At 40.7% G+C, this 22,028-nt stretch overlaps 2 protein-coding genes across 5 annotated transcripts; both read left to right on the top strand.

The window, feature by feature from the left end:
* Window positions 1-1,081: 1,081 nt before the first annotated feature.
* On the top strand, window positions 1,082-21,928 carry LOC104093139 (protein disulfide-isomerase 5-2-like). 4 transcript variants are annotated; one of them, XM_070196660.1, is made up of 5 exons: window positions 1,082-1,450; window positions 17,758-17,861; window positions 19,051-19,421; window positions 19,868-20,211; window positions 21,209-21,928. In XM_070196660.1, the coding sequence occupies exons 1-5, from the start codon at window positions 1,223-1,225 to the stop codon at window positions 21,518-21,520; spliced, it is 1,359 nt and encodes a 452-aa protein (XP_070052761.1). In that variant the 5' UTR covers window positions 1,082-1,222; the 3' UTR covers window positions 21,521-21,928. The 4 variants fall into 4 exon arrangements, with proteins under 4 accessions (XP_070052761.1, XP_070052760.1, XP_070052763.1 ...); XM_070196659.1 differs by having other exon boundaries at window positions 1,083-1,450; window positions 19,862-20,211; XM_070196662.1 differs by having other exon boundaries at window positions 1,085-1,450; window positions 19,868-20,175.
* On the top strand, window positions 7,741-10,387 carry LOC138908695 (uncharacterized). Its single transcript, XM_070199379.1, has 4 exons — window positions 7,741-8,773; window positions 8,854-9,558; window positions 9,646-9,764; window positions 9,850-10,387. Exons 1-4 carry the CDS (start codon window positions 7,741-7,743, stop codon window positions 10,258-10,260), a joined length of 2,268 nt encoding a protein of 755 aa, XP_070055480.1. The 3' UTR covers window positions 10,261-10,387.
* Window positions 21,929-22,028: the final 100 nt, after the last annotated feature.

Raw genomic sequence — 22,028 nt, 5'->3', positions numbered from 1 at the left:
TCTTATTCACAATAATTTAACCTCTTAGATATTTTAGCTTTACAGGCACATTGGTTTTTGGTTCTAATTTATCTGTATATACTTATTTTCATGTCGAAAATATTTTTCATTCTTTAATATTTAAAATGAACAGCATCAATCGCTGCTAATCATGATCTATTAAATTCATTGTTGTTTAGTACTATTTCGTTTATGTACAATATGTTCTTTTGTTGAATTCTTTTTTTTGAAAGATTTTCTTTCTCATTTCCGTGTGCAGACTTATAACTTCAGCTCTAAGAATGCTGAAGTTCAGCAAATATAAATAAAAACTTCAGCTCCTAAAATGCTGAAGTTCAGCAATTACAAAACAAAAACTTCAGCCAAAACATGTTGTAGTTTTATTGAGCTGAAGTTTGCTATTGCACTATGAACTGAAGTTTGCGTGATTGCCTTTGCAAGTCAGGCCAAACTTCAGGCAAAAATATCTGAAGTTTTGCTACACTTCAGGCAAAACATTCTGAAGTTCAAACTTCAGACATAAAATTTTGCTACTTCAGACCCGTATGTCTGAAGTTACCCGAAAAATGGGTACGCTTACAATTTTTTTGCAAAGCGGTTAAAAGTTGACCCAAAAACCGAGTATAGATGCAAATCCCCCTTGTACATGTTGTATCATATCGTGTTGTTATTTTAAATATGATGTTTGTTTTGATTGTTACTTAAATTTTATCGTATCGTATCGTTAATTCTGTCATTACGTAACGAGGAAATGTGTCACTTTATGTAACGGCCGATTTGGTGTGGTCGCGTCGTTACCTTGTCTTTTTCTCTCAATCTCACCCTTAATTATTATTAAATAATTTTATTTTATCATTTATCCTTCCTTTTAATATAGTAATTTTACTATGTATCATAATTTATTTTTATAATATTACAAGTTTATTATTCATATTGTTGGTACGTGATATCATGAAACGATGGCAAACAACACAATCTATTCAAACACTGTATTCATCAAATGATACAACACAATACAATATAATAAGATACGATACATTATAAAACGATAGGTAACACCCATCCAAACAAGGGTTAGCCAAATAAAAAACAAATGTTCCCTTCTAAATTGAAAAAAATACGGGGAAATACAATGAAATCTGCCACTACGTAAACTATAAAATGGAAAAAGAAACCAGATCCAGTCCTACAATTCAATTCAAACTGCTCCACTGAACAAAAGATGCTTCCTCCTCGCTCCATCTTGATCTTCACCGTCGGCCTCCTCCTCCTATCTCCGTCGTCATTGCCGTCGATCGAGGCGACGGAGCAGAAGCAACAGTTCGCCGTCGATGGGAAAGTATTGGAACTTGAAGAATCCAACTTTTACGCTGCAATTTCCACCTTCGATTATATGTTGGTCGATTTCTATGCTCCTTGGTGTGGTCACTGTAAACGTCTATCTCCTGAGGTCTTTCATTTTCTTTTTTCTCTCTATTTGCTTAATTTGCTTATTTTCTTAAATTAAAAAGAGCTAGTTTGGATTTGTTTTAACTTAATTGTTGTGTCATTATATTATGATAAAAATAAATGAATAAAAGACAGTTTACCACAAATTACGAAAAATAATGACGAAATGACAGAAACAGTGGCTTTGGTAGAAAAACTATAGTACATTGTATACGGTCGAAATAGATTTCGACCTTCGCACGTCCGATCAAGTTCGAACGATAATCTATCGAAATAAGATCCCGAAGGTGGAACAAACTAATCTCGAACTCGGGGGGCCGATCCGTGTCGAGTTCGATATAATTATCAAGCTCGAATCCAAATCGAACCATGATGCAGAGCAGATCTATCATGCTTATAATCCAGAGACCAACCAACATTGACCTCGAATCAATTCGAGGGCTCGAGCCAAGATCGGGCTCGAACCAAGATCAAGAGCTCGAGTCGAAATCAAGCTCAAACCAAAATCGAGATCTCTAAGCAAAATCGAGCTCGCAGACAAAAGCCGTTGCAATTCCACTAGAGAGAATCTTGGCAGAAATTGTGGAAAAGCTAACTTATCATGAGTCTCCCACTGAATGTTTATTTTATTATGCTTAGAGTCAAATCCCTCCACTATAAAAGGGCTTGGTTACCATTTCTGTAGGACAGGTTTTTCTCAGGCTTACATTGTAATAAAAACGCTATATTCTTCTACAGTAAAGAATCGTTCTTTCAGATTTCTTAAATTGATTCTATTTGTTGAGTCCTAAGATTCATTGTTCCTTACAATCTTATCTATTTCGCATTCTCTGCAATCCATATTTACATTTCTATTTATCCTTACAATTTGTGTTAAGTTACGCCATATATCCTCGAAACTACGTATAAATTCAACTCTATCCATTTTTCGGGTAAATAGTTTGGCGCCCACCGTGGGGCCGAGGATAACAGTGGTTATTTGATACAAATCTGAAAAAACACGCCATTGTGCTTTGCGCTTATTTCCGAAAACATCTTGAATTTCGGATCAGCTACGAATAACCATCAATCAAATGGCTTCACCGATCGATAACGGGGCCGGTCTTCAAGACGAAAACAACAACTTGACACCTAATACTGAAAGACCACTTGTGAACACGGTTAGAGCTCGAATCGGAGCGCCAATTGATATCAATTCGCATGTAGCCATTGAGGCGAACCTACATGCTGAACCTGAGAATAGCATCCATAGTGGAACTCGGTCTGCGGTTCGAGATACTCATAAAGTCGACGAAAACGGTGTTAGCTTGCGTATGATTTTCGAAATGTTGCAAGCCCAACATGCAGCAATAGCCCAATTGCAAAGCCAAACCCAGCTACAAAGCAGGCCGGAGCCCAATCCACCCCGAGAAATCACCCACAGAACGGAACCAGCCATAGTGAAGTCAAATGAGCAAGAATCGGGGACTACTCCCGAAATTGCTAAATTACTCGAGAAACTAACAAGGCGAGTCGAAGCCAACGATAAAAAAATTGAAACTTATAATTCTAGGGTCGATCAGATCCCGGGAGCTCCACCAATGATAAAGGGGTTGGATTCGAAAAAATTCATACAAAAGCCTTTTCCGTCGAGTGCGGCACCGAAACCAATCCCCAAAAAATTCTGTATGCCCGAAATTCCCAAATATAACGGTACGACCGATCCTAACGAACACGTCACCTCTTATACATGTGCCATCAAGGGTAACGATTTGGAGGACGATGAGATCGAATCCGTGTTGTTGAAAAAGTTTGGGGAGACCCTCTCGAAGGGAGCAATGATCTGGTATCACAATCTACCGCCAAATTCCATCGATTCTTTTGCCATGTTAGCAGATTCGTTCGTAAAGGCACATGCTGGTGCCATAAAGGTTGTAACAAGGAAATCAGACCTCTTCAAAGTAAAGCAAATGGGTAATGAAATGCTGAGGGAATTCGTATCCCGATTTCAAATGGAACGCATGGAATTGCCACCGGTCACAGACGATTGGGCCGTACAAGCTTTCACCCAAGGGTTGAACGAGCAAAGTTCGACAGCATCACGTCGGCTGAAGTAAAATTTGATCGAGTATCCAGCAATAACTTGGGCAGATATACACAACCGATATCAATCGAAAATTAGGGTCGAAGATGACCAGTTGGGAGCTCCGTATGGACCCGTGCATCAGAACAGGACAACTACTAAAAACCAAAGGGAGATCGACGGAGAACAAAGGTCGAACAGAGACCGATATCAACCGTACGTCGCAGATCGGATGAACAACGGTTCAACACGCAATACAGTTCGGAACAATCGAAGGATTGATCGAGGGCAAAATTCTCGGGGACTTATGAGCAAGAGCGGCTTTGATAAATATGCCGATCCTATAGAAACACCTTGGTTATCAGAGTATAATTTCAGCATTGATGCATCCGCCATCGTGTCGGCTATCGGACGCATCAAAGACACTAAATGGCCTCGACCCATGCAGACAGATCCTGCCCAAAGGAATCCCAATCAAATGTGCGAATATCATGGCACCCATGGCCACAGAACGGAAGACTGCAGGCAACTAAGAGAGGAAGTAGCCCGCTTATTTAACACCTTCAGGAATTTCTGAGTGATAGGGCGAAGAACCATTTTAAAAACAGGGATTTCGGCAAGCAAAACGAGCAAGAAGAACCGCAGCACGTCATTCACATGATCATCGGCGGCGCCGATACCCCTTAAGGACCAGTGCTTAAACGCACTAAAACATCGATTGTGAGGGAAAAGCGATCTCGAACTCAAGATTACGCACCCATAAGGACTTTGTCCTTCGATGATGAAGATGCAGAAGGAGTCATCTAACCTCATAACGATGCACTGGTAATATCCGTACTCATGAATAAAACTAAAGTTAAGTGTGTTAATCGATCCAGGTAGCTCGGCCAACATCATCAGATTGAAGGTCGTAGAACAGCTCGGCCTGCAGGACCAGATCGTACCCGCAACTCTGGTTCTAAACGGATTCAATATGGCATGTGAAACCACCAAAGGCGAGATAATCCTACCAATAAACGTGGCCGGAACCATCCAGGAAACGAAGTTTCACGTGATCGAAGGCGACATGAGATACAACGCCCCTTTTCGGAAGGCCATGGATCCACAACATGAGAGTTGTACCTTCGACCCTACACCAGGTCCTCAAATTCCCAACATCGAGAGGTGTCAAAACAGTGTACGGAGAACAACCAGCCGCAAAAGAAATGTTCGCCGTCGAGGAAGCGAAATCAATATCCTCGCCTTCGCCGATAAAGGGATCGGGCTCAAAAGGAGAACGGGACACCAAATAGCAATCACAGATGTCGGCTTCGACCCAGCCAGATAACCAGAAGATCGAAGAAGATGATGATCAAAGGGTCCCTCGATCTTTCATGATTCCCGATGACTCCGACGCTACCAAATCAACAATTGAGGAACTAGAGCAAGTCACACTAATCGAGCACTGGCCCGAGCGAAAGGTATACTTGGGAACGGGGTTGAGCCCCAAACTCAGGAAGAAACTTGTTCAATTTCTTATCGATAACATTGATTGTTTTGCCTGGTCCATTTAGATATAACAGGGATCCCACCGGACATAACGACGCATCGGCTAAGCTTGGACCCTAGGTTCTGACCGGTGAAGCAAAAGAGAAGACCCCAGTCCGAGGAAAAACACGCATTCATAAAGGACGAGGTAACCAAACTTCTCAAAATAGGGTCCATTCGGGAGGTGAAATATCCCGAATGGTTAGCCAATGTAGTTGTAGTGCCTAAAAAAGGGAACAAACTTAGAATATGTGTGGACTATAAGGATTTGAACAAAGCATGCCCCAAAGATTCCTTTCCGCTGCCCAACATCGATCGCATGATCGATGCCACGGTCGGCCACGAGATCCTCACTTTTCTCGATGCCTATTCCGGGTATAATCAAATCCAGATGAACCCGGAGGACCAGGAAAAGACTTCATTTGTCACCAAATATGGAACATATTGTTATAATGTGATGCCCTTCGGGCTAAAAAATGCAGGGGTTACTTACCAACGCCTAGTAAAGAAAATGTTCGAAGAACAAATAGGTAAATCAATGGAAGTTTATATTGATGACATGCTAGTTAAGTCCCTGCGCGCAGAGGACTATTTGACCCATTTGCAGGAAATGTTCGAGATTTTGAGGAAATACAACATGAAGCTCAACCTCGAAAAATGTGCTTTCGGGGTCGGTTCGGGCAAGTTCCTCGGCTTCATGGTGTCAAATCGGGGAATCGAGATTAACCCCGATAAAATCAAGGCCATCGAAGACATCACCATCGTGGACAACGTGAAAGCTGTACAAAGGCTAACGGGACGGATTGCAGACTTAGGCCGATTCATTTCGAGATCATCAGATCGAAGTCACAAATTTTTCTCTCTACTCAAAAAGAAAAACGATTTCGCTTGGACCCTGGAATGCCAACAAGCATTAGAGGAACTAAAACGATATCTATCGAGCCCACCACTACTTCACACTCCAAAAACAGACGAAAAACTTTGCTTGTACTTGGCAGTATCGGAAATCGCCGTAAGCGGTGTCCTAGTTCGAGAAGAGCAAGGTACGCAATTTTCCGTTTATTATATAAGTCGGACCTTAGGAGAAGCAGAAACTAGATATCCGCACCTAGAAAAATTGGCACTTGCACTGATAAGCGCCTCTAGAAAGTTAAGACCGTACTTTCAATGTCACCCCATATGCGTATTAACCACTTACCTGCTTCGTAATATTTTGCACAAGCCCGAACTATCAGGCCGATTGGCCAAATGGGCCGTCGAACTTAGTGGGTACGATATCGAATATCAACCTCGTACGGTCATCAAGTCTCAAATTTTAGCAGATTTCGTGGCCGATTTCACGCCAACCCTCGCACCCGAAGTCGAAAAAGAACTCCTGTTGAAATCGGGTACATCATCGGGGGTATGGATCCTTTTTACAGGCGGGGCTTCGAACGTGAAGGGGTCCGGACTAGGCATAGTTTTGAAACCACCAACGGGTAACACTATTAGGCAATCTATTAAAACTACCAGGTTGACCAACAACGAGACCGAGTATGAGGCCATGATTGCAGGTCTCGAGTTAGCTAAATGTGACTCCTTGCTGGTGGTAAGTCAAGTAAACAAAACCTTTGAAGTTCGAGAGGATAGAATGCAACGGTATTTGGATAAACTATATGTCACTTTGCACCATTTCAAACAATGGACTTTACAGCATATTCCACGAGAGCAAAACAGTGAGGCTGATGCACTTGCAAATTTGGGATCATCCAGTGTTATAAATAGCGCTCGCCTCAGCGCTAATAGCGTGAGGCGAGGCGAGGCGAGACAGTGTCGCCACAGAGCCTCTGTTGCGTTGCGTTTCAAAATAGCGCTCGCCTTTGCCTGCGTGGCGAGAGGCGACAGTGTCGCGAGAAGCGACCATAGCGTCGCCTTTTGTTTTTTAAAAAAAAAAAAGAAGAAAAAAAGCAAAGACTCAACAAAAAGGGTCGTGATTAGGGCTTGACAACATATCTTCTTCAACTTGAACAAAACAACAGAGCTTCTTTGAGACTTTGACGTTCTGAACTCGCGAGCCATCGTCTTCTTCTTTCAGAAGCTTGAGGTTCCAGCCATTGAAAGTCCAGGTATGCTTCTTCTCCTTTCTTCTTTCTTCTTTTTTCTTTCTTCTTTCTTCTTCTTCTTATTCTTTCTATTTTTTTCCTCTGTTTTTTGTCGAAAAGAACAGAAACAGAGGTCTGTTTTCTGCTCTATTTTTCGAGCAAAATACAGAGGTTTCTTCTTCTCCTTTCTTCTTTTTTCTTTCTTCTTTCTTCTTTCTCCTTTCTCCTTCTCCTTCTTCTTCTTTCTATTTTTTTTCCTCTGTTTTTTGTCGAAAAGAACAGAAACAGAGTTCTGTTTTCTGCTCTATTTTTCGAGCAAAATACAGAGGTTTCTTCTTCTCTTAACAGAAAGAGAGGTCTGTTTTTGTGCTCTATTTTTTTTGGTTCTGTTTTGGCAAAATAACAGAGGTTTTGAAGCTCTGTTTTTGCAAAATTACAGAGGTTGTTTCGAAGCCCTGTTTTTGCAAAATAACAGAGGTTGCTTCTTCTCTTAACAAACTTTCTGTTTCTTTCAGGCCCTGTTTTTTTTCCAATTTTCAATTATTGACTTATAGTCTCTTATAGAGTAGAATTAATTGCATTTTGATTTGATAATTTTTTTTTCAATAAAACAGCGTTGAAATGTCATCCGATAGTAATAAACGAAATGATATAGCTTGGAATTATGCTATACAAGGCTCATCAAGATCCGCAATTAAATGTGTATTTTGTGAAAAAACATATAATGGTGGGATAACTCGTCACAAGCAACATTTGATAGGTGGATTTAAAAATGTAGTACAATGTCCCCTTTGTCCGCCCGAGGTTAGGGAGGAAGTAAAAGCGTTTGTTGATAAGAAAAATGTGACAAGAACTCAAATGAATTTTGAAGCATCGGTGAATCTAATTGATGAAGATGATGAAATGGATGAAGATGGTGAAATGAGACCTCCCCCCCAAAAAACTCATAAGATATCTTCAAATAGTTCTAGTGGGTCATCCACGACGGCACGTACAGTGACAAAAGGTCCTCTCAATCTTTATTTCTCGGCAAAACAACAAGAAAAGGGAAAAGGTGAAGAAGGTCTAGGTTTAGAAGCCAGGAAGATTTTGAGAGACCGCGCCGTAAGTGCCTTTGCAGCATGGATGTATGATGCAGGGCTTCCTTTCAACTGTGTTAACTACAAAACTTTTGATAAATTCATTGAAGTTGTAGGACAATATGGCCCAGGAATGAAGCCTCCTAGCTATCATGAAGTTAGAGTAACTCATCTTAAAAAAGAGGTGAAGAAGATAGACCAAATTATTGAGGAGCATAAAGTAGAATGGAACAAGTTTGGATGTTCCATTATGATGGATAAATGGACAGCACGGAATGGAAAAATGATCATAAATGTGTTGGTGAACTCTCCAAGAGGGAGTGTTTTTCTTGAATCTCACGATGCTAGCAACTCTTCTACGGATGGAAGCAAAATGTACAGCTTGTTTAGAAAGACTATTGATAAAATTGGAAAGGAAAATGTTGTACAAATTGTTACAGATAATGCTAGTGAGAATGTTAGTGCGGGTAAGATGATGGAAACTATGTATCCACACATTTATTGGACTCCATGTGCTGCCCATTGTATCAACTTGATGTTTGGTGACATATTCAAGGAAAACCCATATGCTTCAGGTAACTTTAATATAGTTATTTATACTTATGTCCTATCCTATTAAGTATTAACTATAAAATTGTTATTGTTACTTTTACAGTTTTCACTAAGGCCGTCAGGGTATATTCTTACATCAGTCAGAGGCCGTTGTTGTTGAATTTGATGAGGAAATTCACAAATGAAAGAAATTTGGTGAGACCGGCCAAGACTAGATTTGCAACGGCTTTCTTAACTTTGCATAGTTTTTACTTGCAAAAAAAAAAATTGAGAAAGCTAGTTCTTTCAAATGAATGGAAAGATAATAGATATGCAAAGGAAGTTGCGGGAAAAGAAACTGCCAAAGTTCTTATTTCTCCATCATTCTGGAATGACGTCGTTCGGGCTCTTAAAGTTGGTGGTCCTTTGATTAAGGTACTTCGTATGGTGGATGGGGAGAGAAAACCACCAATGGGCTATCTTTATGAGGCTATGGATAGAGCCAAAGAGACTATTGCAGCGTCATTTGAGGGAGATGTTAGAAAATATGAGAAAGTTTTTGAGATAATTGATATCAGGTGGGAGAATCAACTCCATCGACCTTTGCATGCAGCATGCCATCTTCTGAACCCGGGATTATTTTACAAGAACACTAGAGATGAAACTTTGGCTTCAGAGGTGTGGATTGGATACCATGCATGTCTTGAGAAGTTGGTCCCTAATTCAGCGACGATAGATCAAATAGGGGAGGAGTTTGGTAGGTACTCACAAGCAGAGGGCCTATTTGGTTTACAAGCGGCCATTAGAGCCAGAGACATAAGGTCGCCAGGTAACTAACTTTAATATAGATATCCTTATAACTTTAAATTAATTTATTTGATTTATACTTATTAACTTTTAAAATATTTTTCTATAGTTGAATGGTGGAAGCAATTTGGACATCAAACTCCAAACTTGCAAAAGTTTGCCATCAAAGTACTAAGCCTAACTTGTAGTGCATCTGGATGCGAGAGAAATTGGAGCGTATTTGAGCATGTAAGAAGTAGATTTATTATATTAATATATTTTATATTGTATTATTATTAGTATCGATTAATTAATCTAAACAACTTATGCGCAGATTCACTCCAAGAAAAGGAATAGGCTTGAGCTATCGCGTCTCAATGATCTAGTGTATATTAAATACAATAGAACATTGAGGCGACGTTATGAAGCTCGCGATACCATTGATCCAATTTTGTTGGACAACATTGACGAGGCAAATGAATGGTTAACTGGAGCCCCCCAAAATCATGAAGATGAACAAGTGTATGAAGGAGATGATCTTGATTGGGGTACTGTTTCTTTGGCGGTTGGAGTTGAGGAGAATATCTATGGTCTTAGAGGGAGTTCTTCAAGTTACAAGGGAAAGGGAGTAGCAAGTTCAAGCCGGTCCCTAATTGATGAAAACTTCGAGGATGAAGAAGATGATAGCCAATATAATGCTAACATTCATGAAGTTGTAGAATTTGAAAATCTTGAAGAAGAATAGACGTTGCTTGTTTTAGACTATTAGACTTTAGTTTATGAATCTACTATGAGTCTATGACTATCTATTGAGTCTTTAATTTTTGAATGATATATTTATTAATATATTATTGTTATTGAGTTTTTAGTTATATGTATATAATATTTTATGTTTTTGTATAAATTGTCGCTTCACATCAAAAAGGCGAGCGCTTCGCTGCGCGCCTCTCGCCTCAGTGAAGCGGGCCCTCGTCGCTATTTGTCGCCGCACGCTATCCAAAACACTGGGATCATCGGTCGAGGAAGGTGACTTGAGCTCACTGTCGTTCAACTCTCAAGATCAGTAATCAAAGAAGGTTACGCCGAGATAAATTCTACAAGCTTAACCTGGGATTGGAGAAATAAGTATATTGAATACTTAAAGAGCGGAAAGCTCCCATCGGACCCTAAAGTAGGGCCCTACGGATTAAAGCTGCTCGATTCACGTTGGCTTTGGATGGAACGCTATATCGAAGGACATTCAACGGACCGTTGGCAGTATGCTTGGGTCCGGGAGATACCGATTACATCCTACGGGAAGTGCACGAGGGCACTTGTGGGAATCACTCCGGTGCCGATACATTAGTTCAAAAAATAATCAGAGCAGGATATTATTGGATCGATATGGGCAAAGATGCGAAGGAATTTGTTCGAAAATGTGACAAATGTCAAAGGTTTGTGCCAATGATCCATCAACCCGGCGAGCAACTTCACTCAGTCCTATCCTATCATCAGCCCTCTGCCATCGACCCCAGGTAAAGCCAAATTCATTTTATTTATGACTGACTATTTTTCTAAATGGGTTGAAGCGCAGGCGTTCGAGAAAATAAGAGAGAAAGAAGTTATAGACTTTATCTGGGATCATATCGTATGCCGATTCGGGATACCCGCCGAAATAGTATGTGACAATGGGAAACAATTCGTTGGCAGCAAAATAACAAAATTCTTCAAAGATCACAAAATAAGAAGGATATTATCAACACCATACCACCCCAGTGGGAACGGACATGCCGAATCAACGAACAAAACTATCATTCAAAACCTAAAGAAGAGGTTGAACGACGCTAAATGAAAGTGGAGAGAAATCCTGCCCGAAGTCCTTTGGGCATATCGGACAACGTCAAAATCCAGTACGGGGGCGACCCCATTCTCCTTAGTATATGGGTTCGAAGCATTGATACCAGTCGATGTCGGCGAACCCAGTACCAGATTTCGATTCACGATGGAAGAATCAAATAACGAGGCTATGAATACCAGCCTCGAATTATCGGACGAAAAACGAGAAGCTGCTCTCGTCCAATTGGCCGCCCAAAAGCAGCGAATCGAAAGATATTATAATCGAAGAACCAAGCTCCGCCATTTCAAGCCCGGGGACTTAGTATTAAGGAAAGTCACCATCAATACCCGAAATCCGAACGAAGGAAAACTAGGACCAAATTGGGAAGGACCATATCAGGTTCTCGAGAACGTCGGAAAGGGATCATACAGGCTCGGCATTATAAACGGCAAACAACTATCAAGCAATTGGAATGTGTCGCATCTAAAACGATACTACTACTAAGGTACGACCCTTCCATATTCATTTACATTTCAAAACTGACCCCTGCAGAAGTCCGAACAAGAGCTAAGATGGATCCTTCGCCTGAAAGCACGCGTTGCACTCTTTTTCCCTTAGATCAGTTTTATCCCAAATGAGTTTTTCGGCAAGGTTTTTAATGAGGCAACCAATGATCGTGCTGCACTTACAACAATATCCGAGGCCTCTGTACAATCGACCTCGAATACTGGGGGGGCATTAGCCCTCAAATATATCAAATTCTGATGCAAGAAAGTTATTTCGCAACAACGGGGTTCCAGAAGGAAAAGTTGTAAGAGCCAAAATGGTCAAAACGAACCATGCTCATGTAGTTGGCCCAAACCCAGACGCGAAACATGAACACATGTATAATGACTTGCAAAGAAAGTCCTCCTCTTTACCGATATCTTATATCAAGAAAAATTCCTCTATTTGGAGATTTATTATGCAATCAGAATTAAGATAAACTCGACCACTAAGCCTATGGGCTACTTTTATTTCGAGTTCGAGCAAACACTCACTCGACCATTACGCCTACGGGCTACATTATTTTGAGTTCGAATCATTCACTCGACTAAGCCTACGGGCTACTTTTATTTCGAGTTCGAGCAAACACTCACTCGACCATTACGCCTACGGGCTACATTACTTCGAGTTCGAATCATTCACTTGACTAAGCCTACGGGCTACTTTTATTTCGAGTTCGAGCAAACACTCACTCGACCATTACGCATACAGGCTACATTACTTCGAGTTCGAATCACTCACTCGACTACTAAGCCTATGGGCTACTTTTATTTCGAGTTCGAGCAAGCACTCACTCGACCATTACGCCTACAGGCTATATTTCTTAGAGCTCGAATCATTGACTCAACTAATAAGCCTAAGGGCTACATCGCTCTAAGTTTGAGTAAGCGCTCGCTCGGTTACAGAGGCTACGAAGTCCAAATTTGATTAAGTTGTTTAAATCCTTGTGAAAACATTCATAAGGCGTGAATAAAGTCCTCACAAGACAGGAAACAAAACAGAAGCAAGCCGGCAAAAAAGGGGATATATCTATATACAAATTTATCTACATGGTTGATTACAACATAAAAACTAAGAACTAAACTTCTCGGTCAGGAGCGGTCTCTTCTTTATCAGGCTCCCCCCCGTTCTCGGATCCGCTCTTGCTCCCATCATCATCGTCATCATTATCGTCATCAGAAACCAGAGCTTCAGCATCGGCTTCGAGTTCTTTGGCCCTTTTTATCTCTTCAGCGAGATCGAAACCACGAGCATGGATCTCCTCGAGGGTTTCCCTTCGGGATCAGCACTTAGCAAATTCAGCGACCCAATGTGCTCGAGTATCGGCGTACTCGGCTGCCTCTCTTGCTTGGACTTGGGCAGCTTCAGCATCGGCCCGATAGACGGCCACGAGTGCATCCGCATCGGCCTTTGCCTTTTCGGCATCAGATTCGGCCTTGGCAAGTACAGAGGCCAACCGAGCCTCAAGCTCCTCTATTCTTCTTGCTTGAACCAGGCCTTTTTCCTTCATTTTCTGAAGTTGGGTTTCGGACGATGATAACTGGGCTCGAGCAGTTTCTTTCTCTGCAGCAAAGCGGTCCACACCTTCTTTCCACCGCAAAGACTCCGTTTTTATCACGTCGACCTCCTCACGAAGCTTCCCGATCATCTCGATTTTTTGCTGCAGCTGTGAGACCGAAATGTTAGCTATCGTTCCGGTATCAAGCCCATAGGCTTTCAAAAGTATCATTACCTGCTCAGACAAATCAGTCTGATCTCGATAAGCCTTGGCCAGCTCAGCTCGGAGGTCTTTTATTTCCTCTTCTCACTGCCCTAAGGAAAGTCTAAGGGAGTTCCTCTCATCAGTAGCCCGTTGCAGGTCGGTCTCATATCGATGTAGCTCATTTTGGGATCGAGAACATTGTTCTCGATGAACTGTCGCTGCCTACAAAGAAACAAGAAGCGAAGTTAACGAAAAGTGAACATAAAGGTAGTACCGACAAAATAATTTTAAAAGCTCACCTGATTCAAAGCCTGCCGCAATCCGTGAAAAATATCCGATTCATCACCAGCACCGGCAACGTCCTCAATGCCGGTAAACAGGTCACGAAAGGGATCTTCTTCATCGTGAGGCCTGTCTAGATCGAGGGCTCCCAGAGCTTGAGCTTCCCAAATCACCCTTGCGAAAAAAACGGGAAAGGTAGGCGAATCCTCGATTGCTACTGCCCCAAATGAATCTCCTGGAGCATTCTCCTCGGTTCGAAAGGGTTCGAGGGCCCCTTCGGTCATATCCCCTGCCCGTTGACTCTGATGAGATGCGTCTTCGATATCCGATAGTTCGAGGACTCTACCCGAATCTTTCTTCGGTATATCCTCAGTTCGAGGCGGAGCCTTATGGAGCATCATCGATCCAGCCGCCGATGAGGCATCGGTGGTTCTCTTCATTCGGACCGCCAGCGCGGACTCATCGTTTTCCTCTTCTTCATCTTCATCCCTTAGACGCAGAACGGATTCCACGATCAAAGGAATGACATTCTTGTTCGGCTTACGAGCCATCCTCTTCTTCGGTTTTGGATCTTCGGGAACGGAGGCTCTTTTCCTTTTATTTTCCTTCACCGGCTTTGGGACAAAGGCCGAAATTTCCTCCTCGTTGGACAAGGGCCTCAAAACCGCGTCTTTACCCAAACCTGCATATGGAAAACCTTAATAAAATATTTTGAAAACCACCTCGTTCGAATCATCAAAGAGTACGAGAAATGGGCTTACCATGATTTTTGGCCTCCCACCGACCCTTTGACAAATCACGCCATGAGCGCTCAACGTATGAAGAGGTCGAAACAAGAGCTCGTACCCAGTTCTTGAGATCGAGAACTGCTCCGGGCATCCAGGGAACCGCTACATCACAAAAGGAGGAGTGTCGATGAGAGAAGAAATGAAAGAACAAAGTAGAAGTAATAGCAGGATCACACTTACGTTTCATATTCCACTCCTCGGGAAAGGGCATCTTTTCAGTCGGAATCAGGTCCGAAGTCCTTACTTGAACGAACCTGCCATCCAACCCCGGTCCCTGTCCTCGTCAATACTCAAGAACAGAGCCTTGGTAGCCCGACGCTGAAGTTTTATTAACCCTCCTCGAAAAAGTCGAGGACGGTATAATCGGATAAGATGGTCGAGGGTGAACGGCATCCCCTCGATTTTGCTCACGAAATATCGGATCAGGATAACGATCCGCCAAAAAGAAGGGTGGACCTGGCCTAGGGTTATTTGGTATTGACGACAGAAATCAATGATAACGGAATCGAGGGGACCCAACGTGAAAGGATAAGAATACACATTCAAAAACCCTCTCACGTGCGAAGTGATATCTTCGTCAGAAGAGGGAATCATTATTTCTTTTTTATCCCAATTGCAATCTTTCTTTAGCTGTTGGAGGTGCTTCTCGGTTATCGAACATATATACCTCGATACCAGTTCACATCGACCAGGGTCCGATGAGCCTTTATCGACCTTGAAATCAGAAGTAAGGACGCACGCCTCGGGAATGCACTCCTCAGGCCGTGGTTCTGCCGGCGTATCATCGGCGACACACTGTGAAGATGAAGCTTTCTCTTTCTGAGGGATGGTTTGTGACGTTTTCGCCATTTTCGAGTTCAGAAGTAAGGAATAGAGAAAAGTGACAAAGATTTGGTAGAATTGAAGAGGGGCTTTTGCAGAAAGAAATCACAGATTTACTGGTAAGTTGGAGAGTACGAAGAAGGACTTGGGAATAGAAGATGTAAAAGTGGTAAAGGATAAAAGAAAGGGTTATTTATAGGTTCAAGCGATGACGGTTTAGTATTGGCGGTGGCCGAAATGCCTTGAAAGACTAAACCGACGGGACAGCTACCAGATGCGTCATGGTCGAACCCGATGGAAACGTCAGGTTATAATCCGATCGAGCCGTTAAAAAATCATATTGTTTCTCACCACATTCTTTCTGAGAAACGAGGGGACTATTTGTATACGGTCAAAATAGATTTCGCCCTTCGCACGTCCGATCGAGTTCAAACGATGATCTATCGAAGTAAGATCCCGAAGGTAGAACAAACTAACCTCGAACCCGGGGGGGCCGATCCATGTCGAGTTCGATATCATTATCAAGCTCGAATCCAAATCGAACCATGATGCAGAATAGATCTATCATGCTTATAATCCAGAGACCAACCAACATTGACCTCGAATCAATTCGAGGGCTCGAGCCAGGATCGGGCTCGAACCAAGATCAAGAGCTCGAGTCGAAATCAAGCTCAAACCAAAATCGAGGGCTCTAAGCAAGATCGAGCTCGCAGACAAAAGCCGTTGCAATCCCACTAGAGAGAATCTTGGCAGAAATTGTGGAAAAACTAACTTATCATGGGTCTCCCACTGAATGTTTATTTTATTATGCTTAGAGCCAAATCCCTCCACTATAAAAGGGTTTGATTACCATTTCTGTAGGACAGGTTTTTCTCAGGCTTACATTGTAATAAAAACGCTATATTCTTCTACAGTAAAGAATCGTTCTTTCATATTTCTTAAATTGATTCTATTTGTTGAGTCCTAAGATTCATTGTTCCTTACAATCTTATCTATTTCGCATTCTTTGCAATCCATATTTACATTTCTATTTATCCTTACAATTTGTGTTAAGTTACGCCACATATCCTCGGAACTACGTATAAATTCAAATCTATCCATTTTTCGGGTAAACAGACATAAAGTAATATCATCTTAAAGTTTAGTCTTTTCTTGAGGCTTTATTTCCAAAAAATTTCAGTATTGATTAGTTGTGTATGGGCAATTTGATACCTACTAGTTTAAAAATGAAATTATGGTGCATGAATCAAGTGTGCCTCAGCGGCTAGTGTATGGGCACACTCTTGTGGTAGCTAATAAGGTGTTGACATTAAATTTGAGACTCGAGAAATTCCTTAAAAAATTGACACTAAAGATTGATTTTGATTTGAAAGCATAGAGGGATGGAGGGCTTATCATGGTCGCGTAATTTAACTTATGGGGAAAATGAAGCTTCCTTTGTGCTACTAAAGAACATAGAGTGATTTCAGTTATAACGAAAGAAGATTTTGGATGCTATATTTTAGGTTCATATGTTCATATCCATGATAGATGAACTGCCAGAAAGAAGCTGTTTTCCATGAACAACAAAGTTCGAGAGGCTGAGTTAGAACACTTTTGAGGGCTGATTTTAGCAACTGAACTAACTTGTGTTATGTCACTAGTGAGAAATTACTCATTTCTTTATTTGTTGCGACTTTCTTTTCTCTTCTAGTACTGGTCAAATTCTTGCACCAAATTTGAAAGGTTCATATGCACACTTAGATATCCAATCAGGAGAGAAACAAAGGTTCTAAGATACCTTGGACAGTAAGTCATTCCTCCAGTCAAAAGGTGGAGAATAAAAAGCGAGTAATAGAGGAAAGTGGGATCGGAAAAGGAAATTTGGTTATGTTGTCTTAGAGTAATCTTGCAAAGGAAGTTCATTGGTGTCATACAAGATCATGATATGTCACTTAAGTAAGAAGTGATTGTTACCACCTGGTCATCGACTGATGGGCTTTACTTCTACTTTATCAGCTGTTCCCTGTCCTCTAAGAGAAAATTTATCCCTTTATGGGTGCTTCTACGTTGGGTTAAGTGTGTTGCTGGTGGTCACTGAAACTGCTTGAGTGATGAGGTTGAGTTCTCTAAGCTTCATACTCTGTGTTCTATGTTAGTATTCTTTTTCCTCCAAAGGGACATTGATTTTGTTTTCTTCGCTATACAAGTGTAGACATGTGAACAATATTTCCTGTTCTTGTCTTTATGGATAATTGGTATTTTAAATGTTACATCACGAAGCACTCTGACAGAAGTTCCTTGTAGTTGGACAAAGCTGCTGCCATTCTTGCTGAACTGAAGCAGCCCGTTGTCATTGCAAAAGTGGATGCTGATAAATACAGTCGTGTTGCTTCAAAACATGAAATTGAGTATGTCTGCTTTATCCATATAAGTTATTACTACAATTATTTTGCTAAGTCATTTTCTCAATGTGCAACTTGTTTTCTGGTTAAATTAAGTTGCTCGAACCAAAAGAAGAGAATAAGATATTTTTTAGTTTGGTAAAACATTTCTATTAGCATTCTAAAAGGATTCCCAGTTTGTGATCTTAATCAATTTGTTAGTCTTATATAGATTGCCGAAGAGTGTAGATGCATATCCTATAAAAGAACTCCTGATCCAGTATTCATCCCTATATGAAACCATTTGTGTTGCAACAGAAGGAAATGAACAAGGACACTTGTTTAAAGCGCATAGATTATCACACATACCCGCGTGCATCACACTGATGATCCTGCCTGAGCCCCTTTGCTGTTTCACTACACCTGACAGCTGCCATAATCATTCACTGCCCTGCACATCTCCCTAAACCTCTTCAGAGCTTCCTTAATCATACCTTCTTATATCCCAATTCAGAACATGATCTCAACGTTCCTTCTCTCTTTGAGACTATCCCATATCTAAGTAGTTCCGGCACTTCTAAAATGTTCGCGCATGTCTAATGCTGTTTTCTGATGTAGGATGCTCATTTTATTTGGTAAGTCCTCGTCAGAAGCAGATTAGCCAGGTCAGATAAGCAGCAACAGGCATAATTGGGGAAGTGCTGATGGATAGAAGATAATGCAAGTGGGAATGGGAACGTGATGCTGAATTGTGGACTCTGTGGTCCTGAGGATTGGAATTGGGTTCTTGTTTAATCTGTAGGGGATATTCTCTAGAGTCCCCAAGAGGCTGGATCACCTAAAAGCTTAACTTTATTTTTTCCAATCTCTTCCCTTTTCACTACAATATATGCTGAAATTCAAACATATTTTCCTTTTAGGCAGAGGATGAAAACGGAAGAGACTTTGGACTGAAGGTTTACTCGATGCTACTTTCCATGCGACAAATAAAATCAAAATAGACTGACTATACCAATGTTTATTTTAGAAATTTTGGTAATTTACCACTAGTAAATGTTTTCAGTTGTTGCCTGAGATGAATTTAAATGGTGAGACATGGTCAGTAGATCATATAGTCGACCCCAACTCGTTTGGGGTTGAAGTATAGTTTGTTTTGTAAATGTTTGCAGTTGTTTGGATAAAAAGACAGTGAAATGTTAATTTTGTTGCAATGCAGTGGATTTCCAACTTTGAAGATATTCATGCATGGAGTTCCAACAGATTATTATGGACCAAGAAAGGCAGATTTACTTGTGCGATTTTTGAAAAAGTTTGTCGCTCCTGATGTGGCCGCACTCAATTCTGACTCAGCTATTAGTGAATTTATTGAAGAAGCTGGCAAAAGTTTTCCTATATTCATAGGCTTTGGCTTGAACGAGTCTGCCATATCACGTTTGGCAGTGAAATACAAGAAAAAAGCATGGTTTTCTGTGGCAAAAGATTTCTCAGATAAAACAATGGAATTCTATGATTTTGACAAAGTACCTGCACTGGTAACCCTTCATCCGAGCTACAACGAACAGAGCATCTTCTATGGCCCCTTTGAAGGTCAGTTTATCATAACTACTTCACCAAGATATGAAACTAATTAAAGTCATATCCCTACCTTAAAGCAAATAAGTATCAACACATAAAGGATTGTTAGCTTGCTATTCGATATAAGTTCTTTAGATGGATGTCAGTACGTTCTTGAATTTTGGTGTAGCCCCAACCTTGTTCTTGCTATATTCCCTTTTCATTTGGAACATGCAAATGACAAATCCTCGGATGTATTTATTCTTGAAAGATGTCAGTTATGTGCTTTAGTAGCTCCTCTAGTTCCATCATATGAGCTTTATATGGTGTTCCTAGTTCGTTATAATTGCTCATTTCTGCTATTGATCTGCTTTTCAACTTATTAAAGAACAACTGAGAACTATTTTTAGCTGAAGCTGTGCCTTGAATATTATAGCACAAACAATGGCTGAATCTAAGTTTTCCTGCTATAGTTGCAGAAAAGTTCCTTGAAGATTATATAAAACAGAGCTTGCTCCCTCTGGCTTTGCCTATTAATCAAGATACTTTGAAGTTGTTGAAAGACGACGAGAGGAAAATTGTTCTAACAATTGTAGAAGATGAGAATGATGAGAGGTCAAAAGGATTAGTAAAACTCCTGAAAGCTGCTGCATCTGCGAACCGTGACTTGGTGTTTGCTTTTGTTGGGTTCAAGCAATGCCAAGACTTTGCTGAGTCATTTGAAGTATCTAAGAAAATGAAACTACCAAAGATGATTGTGTGGGATGGAAACGAGGAGTACTTTTCAGTAAGCTCGAAACCTTCTGTTCCTCTCCCTGTGCAAGTGTAGTTTTGCTGCTCTTAATAACATTTGCTTGCATGCTCCTTTATCATGTCAGTTAAGTTAGCGACAGGCATGTCCTCTCTCATTTTATAAGTATATATAGAGACATGAATCTGTAGTTAGCCTAGATTGCTGTTCAGACTTTGTCTCCTTTTTTGCCAATTTCTCATCTATCAATTAACCAGCTTGTAAAGGAACATTAATTATTCATGAGTCTTGAAAGAGTTTCAGAGGTTTGCATTTTCAACAAATAATCATGAACTATGACTGACTTGATGGATTTGGTAGACATTGCCTAGCCTATGTAAGTGCTAAAAGAAAAAGAGAAACAAGGAACGAAAAGCCCAAACACATGAAGTGTCAGAAATGCGGCAGTTGGATTTTTATGCACTCTCTAGGTAGTGGATACCACCGGAAGTTTCAGGTCACAAATATTGTAGGGCTCTGGCAATTGGTTAAAACAATTCGGCATGATCTTATTCTGGATCTTGGTTCTGCATGAATTTGTAAGTTGTCTTTGTTTCTTCTATGATCATGTTTAATTTGATTCATGAGGAGTATAAGTCACTTTTAACTTTTAGATTTTAAGCCTGCTTGGTTTTAATAAACTAATAAAGCACTACATGAAAATCATAAGTTGATTTTAATTTGAAATCTTATTTACCTAGTTCAAACATATTTCAATAGGTTTTAAGATTTACATGCTCCTATTCTCTGGAAGAATGGATGCACCTTGAAGAAAATTTTGAGTGTTTTATCTATTTTTGAGATGGTTGTGATGTATCGCATAGTGTTGGCAGGCTTAAGAAACATACATTAGGTTCAGACACTTCATCCTTCCGTTGTTAAGTTTCTAACACTAGACACCATACCATAAAAAAGACATTTGTAACTTGTTTAAGTTTTGGACTAAGGTGAAACCATAACTGACTTTATATGGTGATGGTGATACGAATTGATTTTTATATACGGATATTGACATTTACACAAACAATAGGTCATTGGCTCAGACAGTGTTGAAGAGGAAGATGAGGGTTCTCAAATTACGCAGTTTCTTCAAGGATACAAGGAAGGAAGTGTTATTCAGAAACGTATCACTTCAGATTCTTATAAGGCTTTGAGAAACTCAATGATTGGGATCGGAGCAGTTATTCTTGTTCTCGTTGTGCTACTGGTGGTTACGGTCATGCAGTCTCTTAAAGAGGAGCCGTCAAGAGACCAGGTAGATCATCCAAGTAGCTCTGCCGCATCTCCATCAGAAGCCAGAGAAGCACTTCGTTCTGGAGACAAAGAAGACAAGATAGACTAAAGTTTTCACTTATCTGACCCAAAAAGTTGCTTGAGAAATCTTTGAGCAATGCAGTCACTGAGAGGTTCGAATTTCGCCCTCCATGCTGGTAGCCAGTAAACGAGCAACTGCTTGTAGGGTTTTCTGCATCCACTGATAGGAAATGAATACTCAGTGTAAGGATTTGTTGACTCTAACGGTTCTGACAAATTTTATTTCGTGCTGTTGTGTATGAGTTCAAGACCAAAAACGAAAATGCTGCGAGTTTTGTTCCGCAGCTTGTCCCCCTGTTATAAATAAGAATATTTATTTAGAAGCTATTGTAGGTCAGGCTAGATTTAATGTAGCCATAAGGTTGATACAGAGGATGAGATCTATGCTACAACCCAGACAAATCTGATACTAAAATTTACTTTTTCTTTGTTGCAACTTGCAAATCAGTAATGGTTTGAAAATTGGTAGTGGAGAAAACAATTGAGCCGAAAGATGAAAACCATCAAGCCGAGATTTATTAATAGTCCGATCCTTT

Source organism: Nicotiana tomentosiformis, chromosome 3 (assembly GCF_000390325.3).
Source record: "Nicotiana tomentosiformis chromosome 3, ASM39032v3, whole genome shotgun sequence".
In the NCBI taxonomy this organism is placed as follows: domain Eukaryota; kingdom Viridiplantae; phylum Streptophyta; class Magnoliopsida; order Solanales; family Solanaceae; genus Nicotiana; species Nicotiana tomentosiformis.
Note: the sequence above shows the minus strand (reverse complement) of the source record. Positions and strands in the feature narration are given on the sequence as shown.